General features: G+C 38.3%; 2 protein-coding genes across 4 annotated transcripts in view; one reads left to right on the top strand and one right to left on the bottom strand.

Annotated features, from left to right (window-relative positions):
• Window positions 1-16,200, bottom strand: part of LOC134753619 (dynein axonemal intermediate chain 7-like) — a 53,844-nt gene that overhangs the window by 3,185 nt on the left and 34,459 nt on the right. The window contains exons 18-22 of the mRNA XM_063689556.1: window positions 6,313-6,469; window positions 5,488-5,630; window positions 4,792-4,867; window positions 3,253-3,406; window positions 895-1,043 (exon numbers count right to left, since the gene is read on the bottom strand). Coding sequence (XP_063545626.1) covers window positions 895-1,043; window positions 3,253-3,406; window positions 4,792-4,867; window positions 5,488-5,630; window positions 6,313-6,469 — 679 coding nt within the window. The remainder of the gene's footprint in view (window positions 1-894; window positions 1,044-3,252; window positions 3,407-4,791; window positions 4,868-5,487; window positions 5,631-6,312; window positions 6,470-16,200) is intronic.
• LOC134753575 (toll-like receptor 3) lies at window positions 9,352-15,646 on the top strand. Of its 3 annotated transcripts, none has more exons than XM_063689497.1 (7): window positions 9,352-9,412; window positions 10,373-10,512; window positions 10,999-11,170; window positions 11,425-12,780; window positions 13,259-13,392; window positions 13,679-13,806; window positions 15,429-15,646. In XM_063689497.1, the coding sequence occupies exons 1-7, from the start codon at window positions 9,361-9,363 to the stop codon at window positions 15,643-15,645; spliced, it is 2,199 nt and encodes a 732-aa protein (XP_063545567.1). In that variant the 5' UTR covers window positions 9,352-9,360; the 3' UTR covers window position 15,646. The 3 variants fall into 3 exon arrangements, with proteins under 3 accessions (XP_063545567.1, XP_063545568.1, XP_063545566.1); XM_063689498.1 differs by lacking the exon at window positions 9,352-9,412 and adding an exon at window positions 9,765-9,844 and having other exon boundaries at window positions 11,428-12,780; XM_063689496.1 differs by lacking the exon at window positions 9,352-9,412 and adding an exon at window positions 9,765-9,844.

Here is a 16,200-nt window from a genome sequence, read left to right as displayed (position 1 = left end):
TTAAACACAAAATTCGTTAGACAATGAACAGACTTATTTCGCAAATCCTTTTTTTACAAAGCAGTGGTTCCAGGTTCTGAAAGTGTCCAACAGTGTGATATGAATAGTTTGTCTTCATCTGTCATTTTGACTTATGTATTTGCATGAAAGGGATAAAACATAATTTAACTAAATCAGGACCGTAAAGTTTTATGAACAAGGGGGGTAGTGCATAATTATTTTCCATTGTATTTTCTCGGAAATGTTCGTAGTTGTCATGCTACTTCAGTCAACCACAGTACTTTTTGTACCTATACTGACTGAAATAGCAAGACACGGTTCCGTGAAAAAAGAAGTACCTACTTGATAGACATGCATATGAGAAGTAGGTACAGTCAGGAATAAAAATATGTGCCACTAAAATTTATTTGTCAGAAACATGTTTTTTCACCTCAGCAGCTCGAACAAGCCTACTTTCGTCACTCCCTGGAGTGAGGAAAGTGCGACTTTCCTCACTCCAGGGAGTGAAGAAAGTGCGACTTTCCTTAGTCCAGGGAGTGAAGCAAAATAGCTTTTTAATTTAGTGAAGGCCATGAACTGTGCCACTTCATACTTTTATTACAATTTTATTTTCTCTGTATTATTCTGTGTAATTCGAAATACATTTTAACCTTTAAAATGTTCTCACTACTGAGGTGAAAAATTATGTGTGCAACACGAGACCAAAGTTATTTTACATCTCGTGTTTTGGAGTCGCTCGCTACGCCCAAGATTCTAACTTAGAATCACTCGCTTCGCTCGTGATTCAATTATAGAATCTTTCGCTATCTCGGGACCCAAAATAAACACTCGCAAGAAAAACCAACTTTCCTCTCTTGTTGCGCAAATAACTATTTTTTTCAGTTTATAACGTACCTGCTCCATTGAAAGTTGTACGCCCTGGACAGCATAGCCATCGCATGGTACGTGTGCCGCTCGATGACCCATTCCTTCGGACACGTGCCTTCCAGGTGGTTGTGTCCGTCGAAGTCGGGGAAGAAGTCGCACGCTGCTGCACGCATCAACTGAAATTATATACCTACTTAATGTCTAGAGGGCAAAAAATAAAAAATAAAAAACCAATTATAGGGGTCTCGGCGCCGAATATAATTTGAAAGAAAGAAGAAAGAAAATACATTTATTTAACGCTACAACATAATAGTACATAAAAAACCGGCCAAGTGCGAGTCGGACTCGCGCACCAAGGGGTCCCTACCATTATCTATAAAAACGGCAAAAAAATCACGTTTGTTTTATGGGAGCCCCCCCCTTAAATATTTATTTTATTCTGTTTTTAGTATTTGTTGTTATAGCGGCAACAGAAATACATCATCTGTGAAAATGTCAACTGTCTAGCCATCACGGTTCATGAAATACGGCCTGGTGACAGACAGACAGACAGACAACGGAGTCTTAGTAATAGGGTCCCGTTTTTACCCTTTGGGTAAGGAACCCTAAAAAGAAAAGCATGCAGACAAAAAAACAACATTTGGACGCTAAAAAGGATTCCCTCTAAAATAATGGCGACACGAACGCCAACGATAATTTCGTACCATTTTACGTCGACACCCTTGACCCGTGGGGTCCAAGCGCGCTTAAGTGAGGAACTATCCAAAAGGATAGCAGAGGTCACCGGTGTCCGCAGAGCTGGCAGCTTCCTCGTTCAAAGAATTAGTCTTGCGATACCACCATGCATATGAATAATATGATGAAAAAGCGCATCAACTTTTGAATGTGACGTCACACTGCCATGCCTCTAAGGTTGAAAAGGGCCATAAACCGAAACAATAAAAATATATAAAGATAAATACCTGCACCAACCCTTTGACCGAATATTTCTTCCCGAAGTGCTCACTGAGCGCGCGAGTGGTTGCATTTAGCTATCTAGAGCTACTTAAACTGAAATAAATTTCATATACTAAGAAAAAGTGACCAAGGTCTTCCAGCCTGGGGCACTGCAGGCCTTGGTCACTTTTTCTTAGTATATGACATTTTTTTCAGTTTATAATTAATATAGTAGTGTTTCTACTTAAAATAAAAACAAATTAAAGTATTTTCTGTAAATAATTTAATTTGTTCTAATACTTCTAACAGTAGATCTACTTAAGCTTCACTGAGTTAATTTTGTATTTTGTATTTGTATTTATTTATTGCGTATGGTAATTCAGGTTACAATAGCAGATACAATATTGCATATTACAACATAGTTTCACTGAACACTACCTTTACAGGTGTACACGCTTGTATATACTTATTACTCTATTAATAAAAACTAATTATAAAATGTCAAAATAAATTAATATTAAGAATACCGCTAAATAATAAAAAAAATATAATAATTATGTGGGTTCAATGTCCATGTATTCTCTTAAAAAAAAAAAATTAGACTAGATAGTTAAAGCGGTTACCTGAGCCGAAGGCGAAAAATCTCCTTATATGATCATGTTTTTCTAAGAGGCGTTGATATTCGTAGACGTGGAAAAGATATATGTAGTTGTTGACTATATTATCTTTAACAACATAGCTTCCGATACTCGAATTATGACACTTCGCTCGATACAATTAATTCTCAAAGTAACCTCTAACTCGGACTTTTAATCCTACTTTACTCGGTTATTTATTATGTTATGTGATACTATAAACAAAAAAGAAGAAATAACAATCTTAACATAAATAGTAATTTCATAGCTTTAGAATTTCGATATTGTAAGGTAACGTTTTTAAAATAAATAAAAACCGACAAAATTCCATCAAAATTGACACTTGGCGCGTATGTTCTTTCCCGTTCTTTCTTGCAAAATGTGACAAAGACAGTGGCAAACCGATGGAACGGCCTTAAGTATACAGACAGATAGATTTTAAACAAGATCTCGACTGAAATAAATTTATTTAACTGAGTTCACGGAGGTCACTCACAAACACTTAACTAATCAGTGATTTATAATAGATATTATTGTTAAGGATTTTTATTATTGTTGCTAATTATGTTATTTAATGCTAGATTTTTATATTTGTATTTATTATTGAATTTAATATGGAATTGCAATTGAATTAATTTTATGTGTTTAAAATGTTTATTAAATATTAATAACAAACATTAAATGTTTAATGTTGTTTGATGTGACTAGTATGTAAGCGCTTTGGTATAACTGTAATGCTTATAATATAAGCATATATTATATGCTAAAAAATAAAATTGAAAAAAAAGATGAAAAAAAAAATGTAGAAAGATACCTGCACCATTCCTTTGACCGAATATTTCTTCCCAAAGTGCTCCCTGAGCGCGCGAGTGGTTGCATTAGTGATCCACTTCAGTTTGACCGAGTTGCCGATGCATATCCACGTGACTGTCACGCATGCGCCCGTCACGGTCAACAGGACGCCTTTCCTGGACATACATACAGTACCGGCCAACAATATATCACCTCCATGCAGGGGCGTAGCTAGAGGATATGGCGGCCGGGGCAGTCACCAAATTTGCGACCACTGACGACTGACAAAAGTTTCCTTGCTGCTACCTTTTGCCCATTTTGGCGCCCCCCTTGGATGGCGCCCGGGGCACTTGCCCCCTCTGCCCCCCCCCTAGTTACGCCACTGCCTCCATGTTTTTACGGTATAACTTTTTTTAAAATATTTGTAAGTGATTTGGCACCTCACTGCTTCAGGTGGTCTAGTAGTATTCCTTTTGTACGAGCGATGAGAAAAATTGGTCCCATGTATATAATGGTTTTTTTCACAGAAGTTTTTTTTTAATTTTTTGTCAACCTCATTTTTTTAGTAGAGATTTTTTAGTAATGTGCTGAGTCCCCTATTGTAATTCACAGTAATTCAATGCAGTTATTTATCATATATTTGTATAAAATGACTAGTAAAATTGCAATCTACAAACTAACCTATATTATTTACTCTATACAAGCTCATACAAAACACTCAAAGGTGATATATTATTGGCCGGTACTGTAAATACTGTATTATAAATGTACCTAGAAATTTTCCTAGAAAATTACGGTCTATATCTACAGGGTGCTTTTTGTTATCACCAGTGATAGGAATAGGCAGAGTATGAATACCTAAACTTGGTAGAACAAAGTCTTATAAGGTGGAGACTGCCTTGCGATAAAAAAAAAATCGGGACTAAAATCCCGGAAACGTACTAAGTAAATAATATTGTTATAAATACGATAAACAATAATGCAATCCTCGTTTTTGTCCAATACAATCAATAGGCGTAAAATAAAACAACCAATTTTTTTGTGACTCTATACTGCTCAAAAGAAATTAGGGGCTGCTAAGCGGTTTGAACGTTACGTGAAAAGCACAACGTGGAAGCAGGGTGTTTTGGTGCTTGGTGCTTCGTTTGCCAAAAAAATAATCATCTTTAAAAATTCATCCACAGCGTAAAAACATTTTCCAAGCGACCACTGAAACTTTTTTTTTCTAATTGACATATCGGTAGTTTTGAGGCACTATTAAATATTTTCGGGTCCCTTTGTTTGACATAATTATTGAAAGTCATAATGTAATGATTGTCATATTATCCTTAGTCATAATTATGAAACCGTTAACTTTTCAGGATTTTCCTCGGGTTATTCTATAGATAGGTTAGGTAAGGTTAGGTTTGTTTTATGGCAATCCTGAAGAGTAACGCGTTTCTGAGAAAAACCAAATTATGACTCATGATAATATGACAATCATTACATTATGACTTTCTATAATTATGTCAAACAATAAAGACCCAATATTTTTACAGCCATATATATTGCAAGTCCTTACCCGTTCGGATCTGGTCTCAGATCCCATCCTTGGTACGGCATGTTACTGTAGCGCAGCGTAGCTATACCGATTGGCCCTGCGAACATAGATTTAAATCATTTTGGTTCTTGAGTCTATTGATGCCATGTTTATGGCATGATAATGAGAGAGTTACATAATCCAACCTAACCTAACCCAACCTAGTACGTCATTTTCATTTCCCAACTATGGGGTTGGGAAATGAAATGGTTGCGAAATAATTATTTGGTTGCCAAGTGAAATTCGGCAATACAATTTTCGCCAAAAAGGGAGTACAGCGATCGTTTGTCGCATGCAATCATATGTGTTTGCCTAGCAACCTAAGACTGGCTGAGACCTCATTGAGTGAACGAAGTAGTGCAATTTCCCCATAAGATTCCTGAATTTTACAGATTCTAGTCAACACAATAAACAGTTATCGTGGAAAAACAAATACAACGCATCAGGTATGCATTCCTTTTCACAAAATACATATTTTTTTCAAACTATTGTCATTCTACTCTTTTTTCTTCTGTATTCTTCAAGGATTATGCAGGTTTTAAACTATACTCTGGCAAACCCAGTTTGTCAGTAGAAAAAGGCGTGAAATTGAAATTTTCAAATTTTTTCTTCGCACCTACATTTTATAAATTCTCCGCCGTTTTATTGACGGTAATGGCTTGACAAACTATAACTTACATAAGACTCCAGTCCTGAACTGAACCGTGAGTTTGTCCTCATTGAACTTGTAGTCGTTGATGTAGTTGGTGGTCCAGAGCTTCCTGTTCTCCTGCCACTGGCAGATGACAGGCGGCTCTGACCACATCATGTCCTGGGGCAATCTGTGCACAATCATTAAATATTTGGAAGGATTGGAAAAAAAATTGTCCCCTTTTTTATAAGCTTAAAACTTGCGGGCGATATGGCAATCGCCCGCAAGTTTGGATTTTTAACACCTGACGCAAAAAGAGGTGTGTTTATTACCTTTTCTGAGGGTTACCCTTATCTGGCAAATTATTATTTGTCAGAAATACACTTCGCATAACACGTATCGCAGAAAAGAAAAAAAGTTTTAGTCGAATACTTGCCATAATAGTCATTTCGCATAATATTCATTTGGCAGAATTTTCTAAGTAGGTTAATAGGTTAGGGTTTTCCGCCAAATAACATTATGCGAGAAGTAATTCTGCGAAGTAATATTATGCGAAAAGAAATTCTGCGAAGTAATATTATGCGAAATATAGAATGCCAAATGTATTTCTGCCAAACGATATTTGTACCATTTCTACATTAATGTTAATTATGCAATACAAAATTCTAATAAGCAACTTTCTGCGAAACCACTCTGAAAAGGCACTACTTATTGTTTAAAGTTTTGTTCGTCAGATCCCTCGCCTTATAAGGCGAGGCTAGTGATATATCACTTGGTAGCTATTTTATACTAAAATTAAGCTGCTATGATAGTGTGTAACCCCCGGCGGCGTGCCCTAGTGGGGCCTAAGAATAAGTCTTGAACATACTCACTGTATGAAGACAAGGGCCAATTTCTCATATTCCGCTTCCACTTTCTTCATCTCCGCTTCGATCTCTTCAGGGGTCCGAGTGACCCCCGGCGGCGGGGGCCCTGGGGCCCTGAACTGCACTTGGTACGGCATGGGTTGGAGGCGCTTTGGTAGTTGTACTGAAATTACAATATTGTTTGTCAATCATTTAATTTTGGTTCCCTATTGTGTTGTAGAATGTTTTTCGACATATTTTTGTATTGCATAATGTTACTTGGCAGAAATGTCGTTTGGCAGAATTACCTTTCGCATACTGCTTTTCGCATAATATTACCACAGATCATTACTTTGCAGAATTTCTTTTTGCATAATATTATTTGGCAGAAAATCCAAACGTAACCCATTTAGAAAATTCGACCAAATGAAATATATTTATGCGAAAGTCATTCGACTAAAAGTTTCTGCGATACGTGTTAAGTGTATTTCTGACAAATAATATTCTGCCAGATGAGGGGAACCCTTTTATTTTTTGACGACATGTCTGGCCTAAATCGGTCGGGTCGGTGATGACCTAAGAAGCCGATGGTCCTGGGTTCAAATCCCGTTAGGGCATTTATTTGTGTGATGAGCACGAATATTTGTTCCTGAGTCATTGGTGCTTTAAATGTATTTAAATATTTGTAAATATTTATAACTTATTATATAATAGCTTTTGCCCGCAACTTCGTCTGCGTGGAATCAGTAACAGCAGCTAGTAGTTTAGCGCCTGGATAAAGTGTAATAGCAATCATTCTATTTGAGCATAAGCTTAATTGCTTGACATAAACTATCAGGCAATTCGTTAAATCTCTCAATTTCAGCCCCCTTTTCAATCTCTTTAGGGATGATTTCCGACATAAAAACTATCCTATGTCCTTCCCCGGGACTCAAACTATATGCCAAATTTTAACAAAATCAGTTCAACGGTTTAAGCGTGAAGAGGTAACACACAGACAGACAGACAGACAGACAGACTTTCGCATTTATAATATTAGTATGGATATCGTTGTCTATTTAGTACCCACAATAGATCTTAGTAAAGCTAATGCTGTAATAACATGGCTAATTATGATTAGATTTTATAAGAATACTTATGTTTAGTGGCTGATCTCAGATTATTTTATCTCTTATTAGGATTAGTTAGATATACGAACTTGCTTAATCTCATTTATATACCTACTAGTTTTTGCCCGCGATTTCGTCTGCGTGGAATTAGTAATTTGGGGTACCTTAATTCTTAAACAAATCTGCTTTTTAATCCACCCTTTTTTCACCCCACATTTCCATCCCATTTTTTACACCCTTAAGGGATGATTTCGGGGATAAAAGTTATTCTCTATCCTTTCCCACAGCTCAAACTATCCCCATACAAAGTTTCATCTAAATCGGTTCAGCGGTTATTGATTCCCCATACAAATTTCCACCCCCCTTTTCACCCCCTTGAGGGGTGAGTTATGGGATAAAGAGTATCCTATGTCCTTCCCCAGGACTCAAACTATCTGTATACCAAATTTCAACTAAATCGGTTCAGCGGTTTAAGCGTGAAGAGGTAACACACAGACAGACAGACAGACTTTCGCATTTATAATATTAGTATGGATGTCGCGTTTTTCGGAAGGGCTTCCACGGAAGACCAGCGTCAAGGTACCTATTCAAAAGATATCATGACACCAAGCTGAGTGGAAACCTTTTTGTGACATGTTTTTGTAAAATTTTTGCTGTTTAAGCGTCCTGAATAAATTTTATTATTTCTATTCTATACGAGTAACACAAGTCTTATTGAGCTTACTGTGGGATAAAATCGGTTTGTGTAAGATTGTCCTATATAAAATATTTGTTTTATTTAACATGTGCTAGGTGCACGAAGTGGCTTTAGGTAAAGTGGGACTGCCCATGAATAAATACCATAATAAATATGACGGCATTATGTGATTTCAGTTCTTTCTTTATCAAAAGTTATTTTCCCTTGACATTTACGTCTCAATTTCTCAAAGTAACACGTCATTAAGATAATTATAACATAATCAATACGATTAGAATAAACAACTAATTCCTATTGATAAACTATCTACACATCTCTTGCCATCCCACTCACAGCCTTGTCTTTGACATTGATAAGATAATGATAATGGTTCGATAAAAGCTATCCAATCACTATCGCCGAATTCGTAGTTTCAATAATGTTGTGATGTGGAGTGAACGCTGTGAAAATGTCATGACGAAACATGAATATTTATGTCTTGTAAGTTTTTAACATAACGCGCGAAACGTATAGGATCGGTATGCCCAACGAACGGGCGGAGTCGGCGCGCATGCATTTCCACTTACGAGTATAACCATTGGTATATGGTGGCTCAGTCTCCTAACTCTTTCAAAAGACTCCTTAAACTACACTTTTTATCTCCTCCATGATACTTTTATCTGATTACTCTTCCTCTATGGCTGGCACTGTTATTTGCTAGTGTGATGAAAAAATACATTAGTCTTAGGTCAAAATTTAGGATTTACTTACCGCATCGCCTAATTGTAAAAACCTTTTACGTGCAAGTGTGATGAAATAGTACATTAGGATACAAATGCGAAAAGTAGAAAATTAATAATAATAATAATAACTTGCATGTTACAAGCAAGTGTGTCGAAAAAATATTTAATAAAATGTTGTTCTGTACCATGCAGTGTAATATGCTACTGTTTGGCGATGGTATGGGGGCAGCAGCCACCGCAGCTCTGTCTCACGGGCACCATGAACGAGCTACAATCCTGGGTCGACCACAATGGCCGGCTGAAGCCCGGAGGTAACAACCGTTCTTCACTATCTTGCAGTAATATGCAACTGTTTGGTGATGATATAGGGCAGCAGCCGCTGCAGATCTGTCTGACGGGGACCATGAACGAGCTACAATCCTGGGTCGACCACAATGGCCGGCTGAAGCCGGGAGGTAACAACCGTTCTTCACTATCTTGCAGTAATATGCAACTGTTTGGTGATGATATAGGGCAGTAGCCGCTGCAGATCTGCCTGACGGGCACCATGAACGAGCTACAATCCTGGGTCGACCACAATGGCCGGCTGAAGCCCGGAGGTAACAACCGTTCTTCACTATCTTGCAGTAATATGCAACTGTTTGGTGATGATATAGGGCAGCAGCCGCTGCAGATCTGTCTGACGGGGACCATGAACGAGCTACAATCCTGGGTCGACAACAATGGCCGGCTGAAGCCCGGAGGTAACAAACATTCTTCTCTATCTTGCAGTAATATGCAACTGTTTGGTGTGATATAGGGCAGCAGCCGCTGCAGATCTGTCTGACGGGGACCATGAACGAGCTACAATCCTGGGTCGACAACAATGGCCGGCTGAAGCCCGGAGGTAACAAACATTCTACTCTATCTAGCAGTAATATGCAACTGTTTGGTGATGGTGTGGGGGCAGCAGCCGCTGCAGGTCTGTCTGACGCGAACCATGAACGAGCTACAATCCTGGGTCGACCACAATGGCCGGCTGAAGCCCGGAGGTAACAACCATTTTTCTGTATCTTGCAGTGTTATGCAACTGTTTGGTGGTGGTATGAGTGCAGCAGGCCCCGCAGCTCTGTCTCACGGGCACCACGAGCTACAATCCTGGGTCGACCACAAAGGCCGGCTGAAGCCAGAAGGTAACAACAGTAATATGCAACTATTTGACTCGTAGAAAAAGTATCGCATACAAGAGTGATATAATCAAGCTTTTCAATCTCGTACCTTTATTATTCTCATGCGCCTTGTGTTAGAGTCGCCCGCTTGCGCCTTCTGGAGACATTGGGACAATGTATATATGGGGTCCAGAGGCTTAGTTTATAAGTTATTATAAGTTAGTATAGGTTTAACTAACATAGGCTTAAGGGAATGAAGGGAACTAACACTATGGACATGGTCTGAAAATAAAATATATTGTATTGTATTGTATTAGGCCACTCAGCAAGCTTCGTGGTCTAAACACGGTACTCGACTGAAAAACTCTGTATTATATCACGATTGTATAAAATATGCCATTAATATTCCAGCTCAACGCTTATCTGTAGACGTGTCCGAGTCGGCACATCCAGTGGCGACGCTACAGTCTGAGCTCGGGCAGCACACGAGGGCACCCAGAGAGATCAAAGTCCTCAGTATGGCGCGCTGTGGACTTAGAGAGGTACCGGAGGTAAGGCACAAGACATTCAGTCGGTTTAAACTCCGATTTAAAAAGCGTCCGATGTAGGTGAACTAACATCTCTCTAACCGTTCAAGAAGTGTTATATTTCAAAATTCAAGATTGAAAGTCTTGTGACAAAAATTTTATCAAAACTGACCCTTTTAATTTGATATTTGGTACAATGATAATAGTTCTTGAAGCTAGATCTATTTAATACAAGACAATTTATGTATTGGACGTAGATATATTATTTTCGAGTTTCCTCATATCGAAGATTTAATTTAATTTTAATTTATTTATTTGGAAAACATACAGCACATAATAATACAATAAGGTAAAAGATATAGTTAGAACATAGGCCAAAAGAGTTTCCACTTATAGGTAATACAAAATCCGAAAAAAAGTACAATTATTAGGTAGGTATTTAGAATTTAAAAGATCTTGAAGCAAACAATATTCCTTGGTTCAATGTTGTATACGGTTGAATCGTTTCAGGTATTTTCGTTAGAAGACGCCAACCACAACCGTCTGGCCGACACGATAGAGTACCTGACCCTGTACGGCAACAAGTTTGATGATCTCCAGTCCACCAGCGACCGGTATGACAGCTTCATCAACGCCACTGACGCCAGGGTTCTGGTGCAAGGAATGGGATACGATACTAGAGGTAAGATTGTTTATGGCGCCAGGATAGGCCCAGCCCAGCGGCCAGGTGTCTAGCCTAGATCAGTTCTTCAACTGGGCTTTTCTAGCTTTAAACCAGGTGCTCGTCCAGGTGCAGGTCGGATACATGAACTTTCTATGTATTTTTTCTTTTGTTGTGATATGACTTGAATTATGTTTCGGCTAAAATTTATTGCAATTCAAAATTCCCTCATATTCTTCATAAAACCCTTTATTAAAACATCTATATCTCTTCAGCAGCATTGTGGCCCGGTGGCTTCAAAGACACCCGCTTCAAAAACCTTCGTGAATTGGACTTGAGAGCCTGCGCCATAACCACCCTAAGCACAGGCACTTTCCAGGGCATGGAAAATTTGGAAGCCTTGTATCTGTCAGAAAACAGTATACTCAACATCAACGCCAAAGCATTCTCTGGCCTTAACAATTTAATCCACTTAGATATGAGCAGAAACTACAATAACGATGAATTTGGAAACCATAAGAGCTTGATTCTTGAATCATTGGATGTCATGGACGATTTGCGCAATCTGGTTTCAATGGATTTTTCTTCCACGCGTCTCTCGCAAAGTAATTTGATGATGTTTAATAGTTTTGGAAAGTCTTTCCAAAGACTCTCGCTCTGTGAGACTGGGTTGACGAGGTTGCGTACTGGTATCTTTAATAATACATCGCTTAGATTCTTAGATGTTTCTGGAAACAACGGGATTTTGAACCAATACGGCGTTTTAAGTGGCCTTGAAAATACCCTGGAAGTCTTATATGCCGTAAAAGTGGGTTTAGTCCACCTTAACCTGTTTGAGCGATTTAAACGTTTGGAGATTTTAAATGTACAGAATAATGAGGTCAGTGATTTTACAAGTGAAGTAGCTAAAACAATGGAAAATCTACAGATATTGGACTTGGATAATAATCGATTATCGACATGGATAGCTTACAAGTTCAGTTATATGCGACGCTTGAAGTATTTATCATTGCGAAAAAATAACATAAACATGATAAATGAAAACATGATTGAAGATTTCAAGAACTTACAATATCTTGGATTCGCAGAGAACTTTGTTATTTGCAATTGCCATACAAGAGAATTGTTTGAAATTGGTTTAAATGCTGACCGAGAAGCAACAAAGCAAAGTAGGATAAGATCACAATATAAGAAAAGAGGTAATATGACTAAGTTTAGCAGTTATCACACAGGGTTCACGTCTTATAACGCTATTATTAATAAAAGGACAAACGTCAGTAAAGCTTGCGAAGTAGATTCTGCTTGTGATGGTGAGATATACCATGATAACATTACTGCAAGCTATCTGCTACTTGATTACAATCCTTCACTATATCAATGCATGCAGTTGGTCGAAGGGGTATACATGTCATTTTCACACCCGTTGGGCTGCGATGTGTCTCCCAGAGTGGACTTTGACGCGGCTATTGAGAAAAGTTGGAACAAACTCCTGGCTTTGATCATTATTCCAGCCATCTTGTTTCCTGTGTTGGTCTTTGTGTTTGTGTTCAGAAAGAACTTTAGGTATTTCTTCATAACGGTCAGGAATTCGGCGCTTTTGAGTATGATTAATAAGGATACAATTATAGATGGTGAGTTAATTTTTTTTATTCCTCTCGTCTTTGACGTCTATGGCTATTTTTACAAGCTTTTATTTAACTAGCTCCGTTAGTGTGTATGTATGTTGTTAGTGTGGGTCAAATCTTGGAAGCAAAATTTGACCCCCTGCTCGATTTCCGATTGAGCTGCGATTTTGCATACATATGTAAATCGGTGACAATGCAATATTATGAAGAAATGGAGCTGATCTGACGATGAAGACCATGGAGGTCTGTGATAAAACAACGCAAACTAGGTAATTGTGTTTGGGGTTGCTAATATTTTGTTATCGGAAAGGTTTTTTGTTGTAATGCAATATTTTGCAGTGTGAGATGCGAGCTATGCTTCCTTCACACATGGCCATACTGGACCACTTATAATATTGGACCAAGCTGTTTCACCACCACTTTGTAAAAGCTTGATCATGCAGTGCCTATATATTCTGTGACCCCAAGGCCCGTGTAATTCCAGACTCCCGTATCTTCAACTACGACGTGTTTGTGTCCTACTGCAACGATGATCGCGGTTGGATCTTGGATCAGCTGCTTCCACACTTGGAGACCAATTGCGGAGTCAGCGTGTGTCTCCATGAGAGAGATTTTCAGGTAACTTCAGAATCTTCTACTACATCTTTGTCTTCGTGTTTTATTGCAACTATGCCTGCTCGATCCTAGACTATCTGCAACACTTGAAGATCTGCGGAGTCAGTACCTTCACTTTATAATGTATCTTTAACTTAGACTTTGTCTTCATTTTTGTGTTCTAATTCAACAATGATAGCTACGAAAGTTCTTGCCCTATGATGGTCTTCCTCAAACATTTTACTATGTTAAAAAAAATCTGGCTCATCGTGATACCCTTGTACATTTATAATAATGAGTATTCTTGAAGGTGGGCCTCTCAATCCTGGAGAATATCGTGTCCTGTATGGATCGTTCGCGAAGCATCATGCTCGTCATCTCTAAGGAGTTCCTGCTCAGCCAGTGGTGTCAGTTTGAGATGCATTTGGCGCAGCACAGGTAAGCAGTGTTACTACTCGAATATTTCAAGACATTTAGGATAATTAAGACTAGTCATTTAAGCTTCACTTTTTATGGCAAAAAAAAACCATGTTTTTTGGGCTAGTTAAATACTAACCTAATCTACGTTTACTAATCTATGTTTATTATTAAGTACTAACGTAGGTTAGGATCAACTATCACTCGTTGGACCATTTGTAGTCTTGAATAAAATAATATAAATAAAAAAATATATAAATAAAAGCTTGTAAAAATGAAACGAATACGCTTAGCCCGCGCTTGATCAATCAACAATAGGCACAATTTTTTTTTAAAATATTAAATAAGTATATTAATAACGGGTAGATAGAAAGAGAATGGAAGCATTTAAAATGTGGTGTTGGAGGCGAATGGAAGGCATTAGTTGGAGAGACAGGATAACGAACAAGGAGGTGCTAAGAAGAGTGAGTGAAAGAAGAGCTGTTCTGACCACTTTTGCAAATAGACGCGGAAAAATTATTGGACACTTAATACGACACGACTACTTCTTTAAAACTATCTTGGAGGAGCGGATAGGAAGCAAGCGGGGTAGAGGAAAACCCAGACGCAGCTTTTTAGATCAAGTGAAAGAAAAAGTAGGGGTCGTGTCGTATCAAAAAGTCAAAGAGCTGGCGCAGGATAGGGAAAGCTGGAAGATACTCAACCGACAAGAGAATAACTCTTAAGTTAATGATGATGATGAATAAAGGGTCACTCACGTATTTTAAGTCGAAAATGCTCTCAAATCGAAAGAGCGTTTTTCGACTTAAAATATCAGAGTGACCCGTTATTAATATATTTAATGACTGTGTCTCACGAAAGTTTTGTTTTTCAAAAAATAAAAATAAAAAAACAATACGAAATTTAAGTGTAAAAAAAAAAATACAAAAAGTTATGTTCCATAAAATTACTGGGGCTCGAACCAGCTTTCCATTTGCTTTGAAGCAAGCTTTCCCTACTTCAAAGCGAATGTTTGCCACTGCGCCATGATAGCTCTTAGTTATGCTGATGAAATTTGGCTACTTATTCTCGAGTAAAAACTAATAATATTAGGTTTTACTCGGCGGTATTAGGCTTAGGCGGTATTTAGATATTATCTAAATACCGCCTAAACTAGCGATACAAATTTTCTGCATTTTTTGCCATTTACTCTGTAAACATATCTCAAAAAGAAAAAAAACTTGATATCGATACGACTATTTGTTTAGGTGCGAGCTATCACTACTTCGCCATTTTGAAAATTTTCCTAAAACCGGATCGACAAAAAATCTAGGTATTTAAATTTTAATCATAGAATTTGGTCACATAAATAACATATTCTTTATCAATAATAGAAAGCAATTCCACTTTCCGGATTCCGATAAAGCTGAAAATTTGCATACAAAAGTAAGTCGGGTGACAATGCAATATTATGATGATAATGATAGGTGGCCATATGAACTCTGTGTGTGTGTTGTGTCTGTGAACTAATTGTGTTTGGGTGTGTTAAAATTGTTTGAGTATTAGTTGCTTGTGGAAAGAAAATTACAGTCAGCGATAAAAGCTTGTATCAAAAATGTAATTTTTGCCAAAAACTTATTAATTTAATCCTCTTTCTTTCGCAGGCTACTAGAAACCCGCCGAGAAGACCTAATCCTAGTCCTGCTAGAAGAGATTCCACGCCGTCTGCGGCCCACTACGTTACACTACCTGATGCTGACGAAAACCTACATCGTCTACCCGAGCGAGGCCGGTGACAACGTCAAGAAGGACTTCTGGAGGAGGCTCGGGAGGAGCGTCTCTGCTAGGAGGCCTGATAATGAGAATGATTCACTAGCATGACCATAGATGTCGTTAATACCTATGATGATGTATATGGGTAGTGAACAATACACACCCATCCACCGTCCCGCTGGGCGGACATTGTAAAGGTCTTTTTTTTCGTGACGGAGTGGGAATGCACTTACGCACGGTGTGTGGGACTCGCCGCTCCTTTTCGAGGGGGGGGGGGGAGAATATGGCCACTAAACCCACACCGGCGTTTCACTTTGCCGTTCGTGAGGGCGCACTAGGATCGATGACATTCCACCACGCCACGGCGCCCTCCGGACATTGTAAAGACCTGCCAGGGATCTACACTACAGGGCGACAACGCGCGCGGCAACGCGGCGAGCGTGATGGGCACCTTTGCGTCTGGAAGGGCGCGGGACGAGTTTTTTGACTAGGTTGTTTAGTTTTAATTTAGTTTATAGATAATTTTACTTTAATTTATTTTAATGTACCTTTTGATCGATTGTATTTAATTCAAATTTAATTCTAAATTGGTAATTGTTGTTAAATAGTTAGATAGATAAATAAATAATTTATTTGGCAGCTGCAATTACACACAATATAAAT

This window comes from Cydia strobilella, chromosome 27 (assembly GCF_947568885.1).
Source record: "Cydia strobilella chromosome 27, ilCydStro3.1, whole genome shotgun sequence".
NCBI classification, from domain to species: domain Eukaryota; kingdom Metazoa; phylum Arthropoda; class Insecta; order Lepidoptera; family Tortricidae; genus Cydia; species Cydia strobilella.
This window is presented reverse-complemented; position numbering and strand designations above follow the sequence as displayed.

What these genes read in the sequence shown, in the direction of transcription:
- LOC134753575 (XM_063689497.1), top strand. Translation starts at nt 9,361, where the DNA reads ATGAACGAGCTACAATCCTGGGTCGACCACAATGGCCGGCTGAAGCCC. An exon ending in TGGCCGGCTGAAGCCCGGAG is followed by an intron (nt 9,413 to 10,372) that starts GTAACAACCGTT and finishes TTAATATTCCAG; the next exon opens with CTCAACGCTTATCTGTAGAC. An exon ending in AATGGGATACGATACTAGAG is followed by an intron (nt 11,171 to 11,424) that starts GTAAGATTGTTT and finishes ATATCTCTTCAG; the next exon opens with CAGCATTGTGGCCCGGTGGC.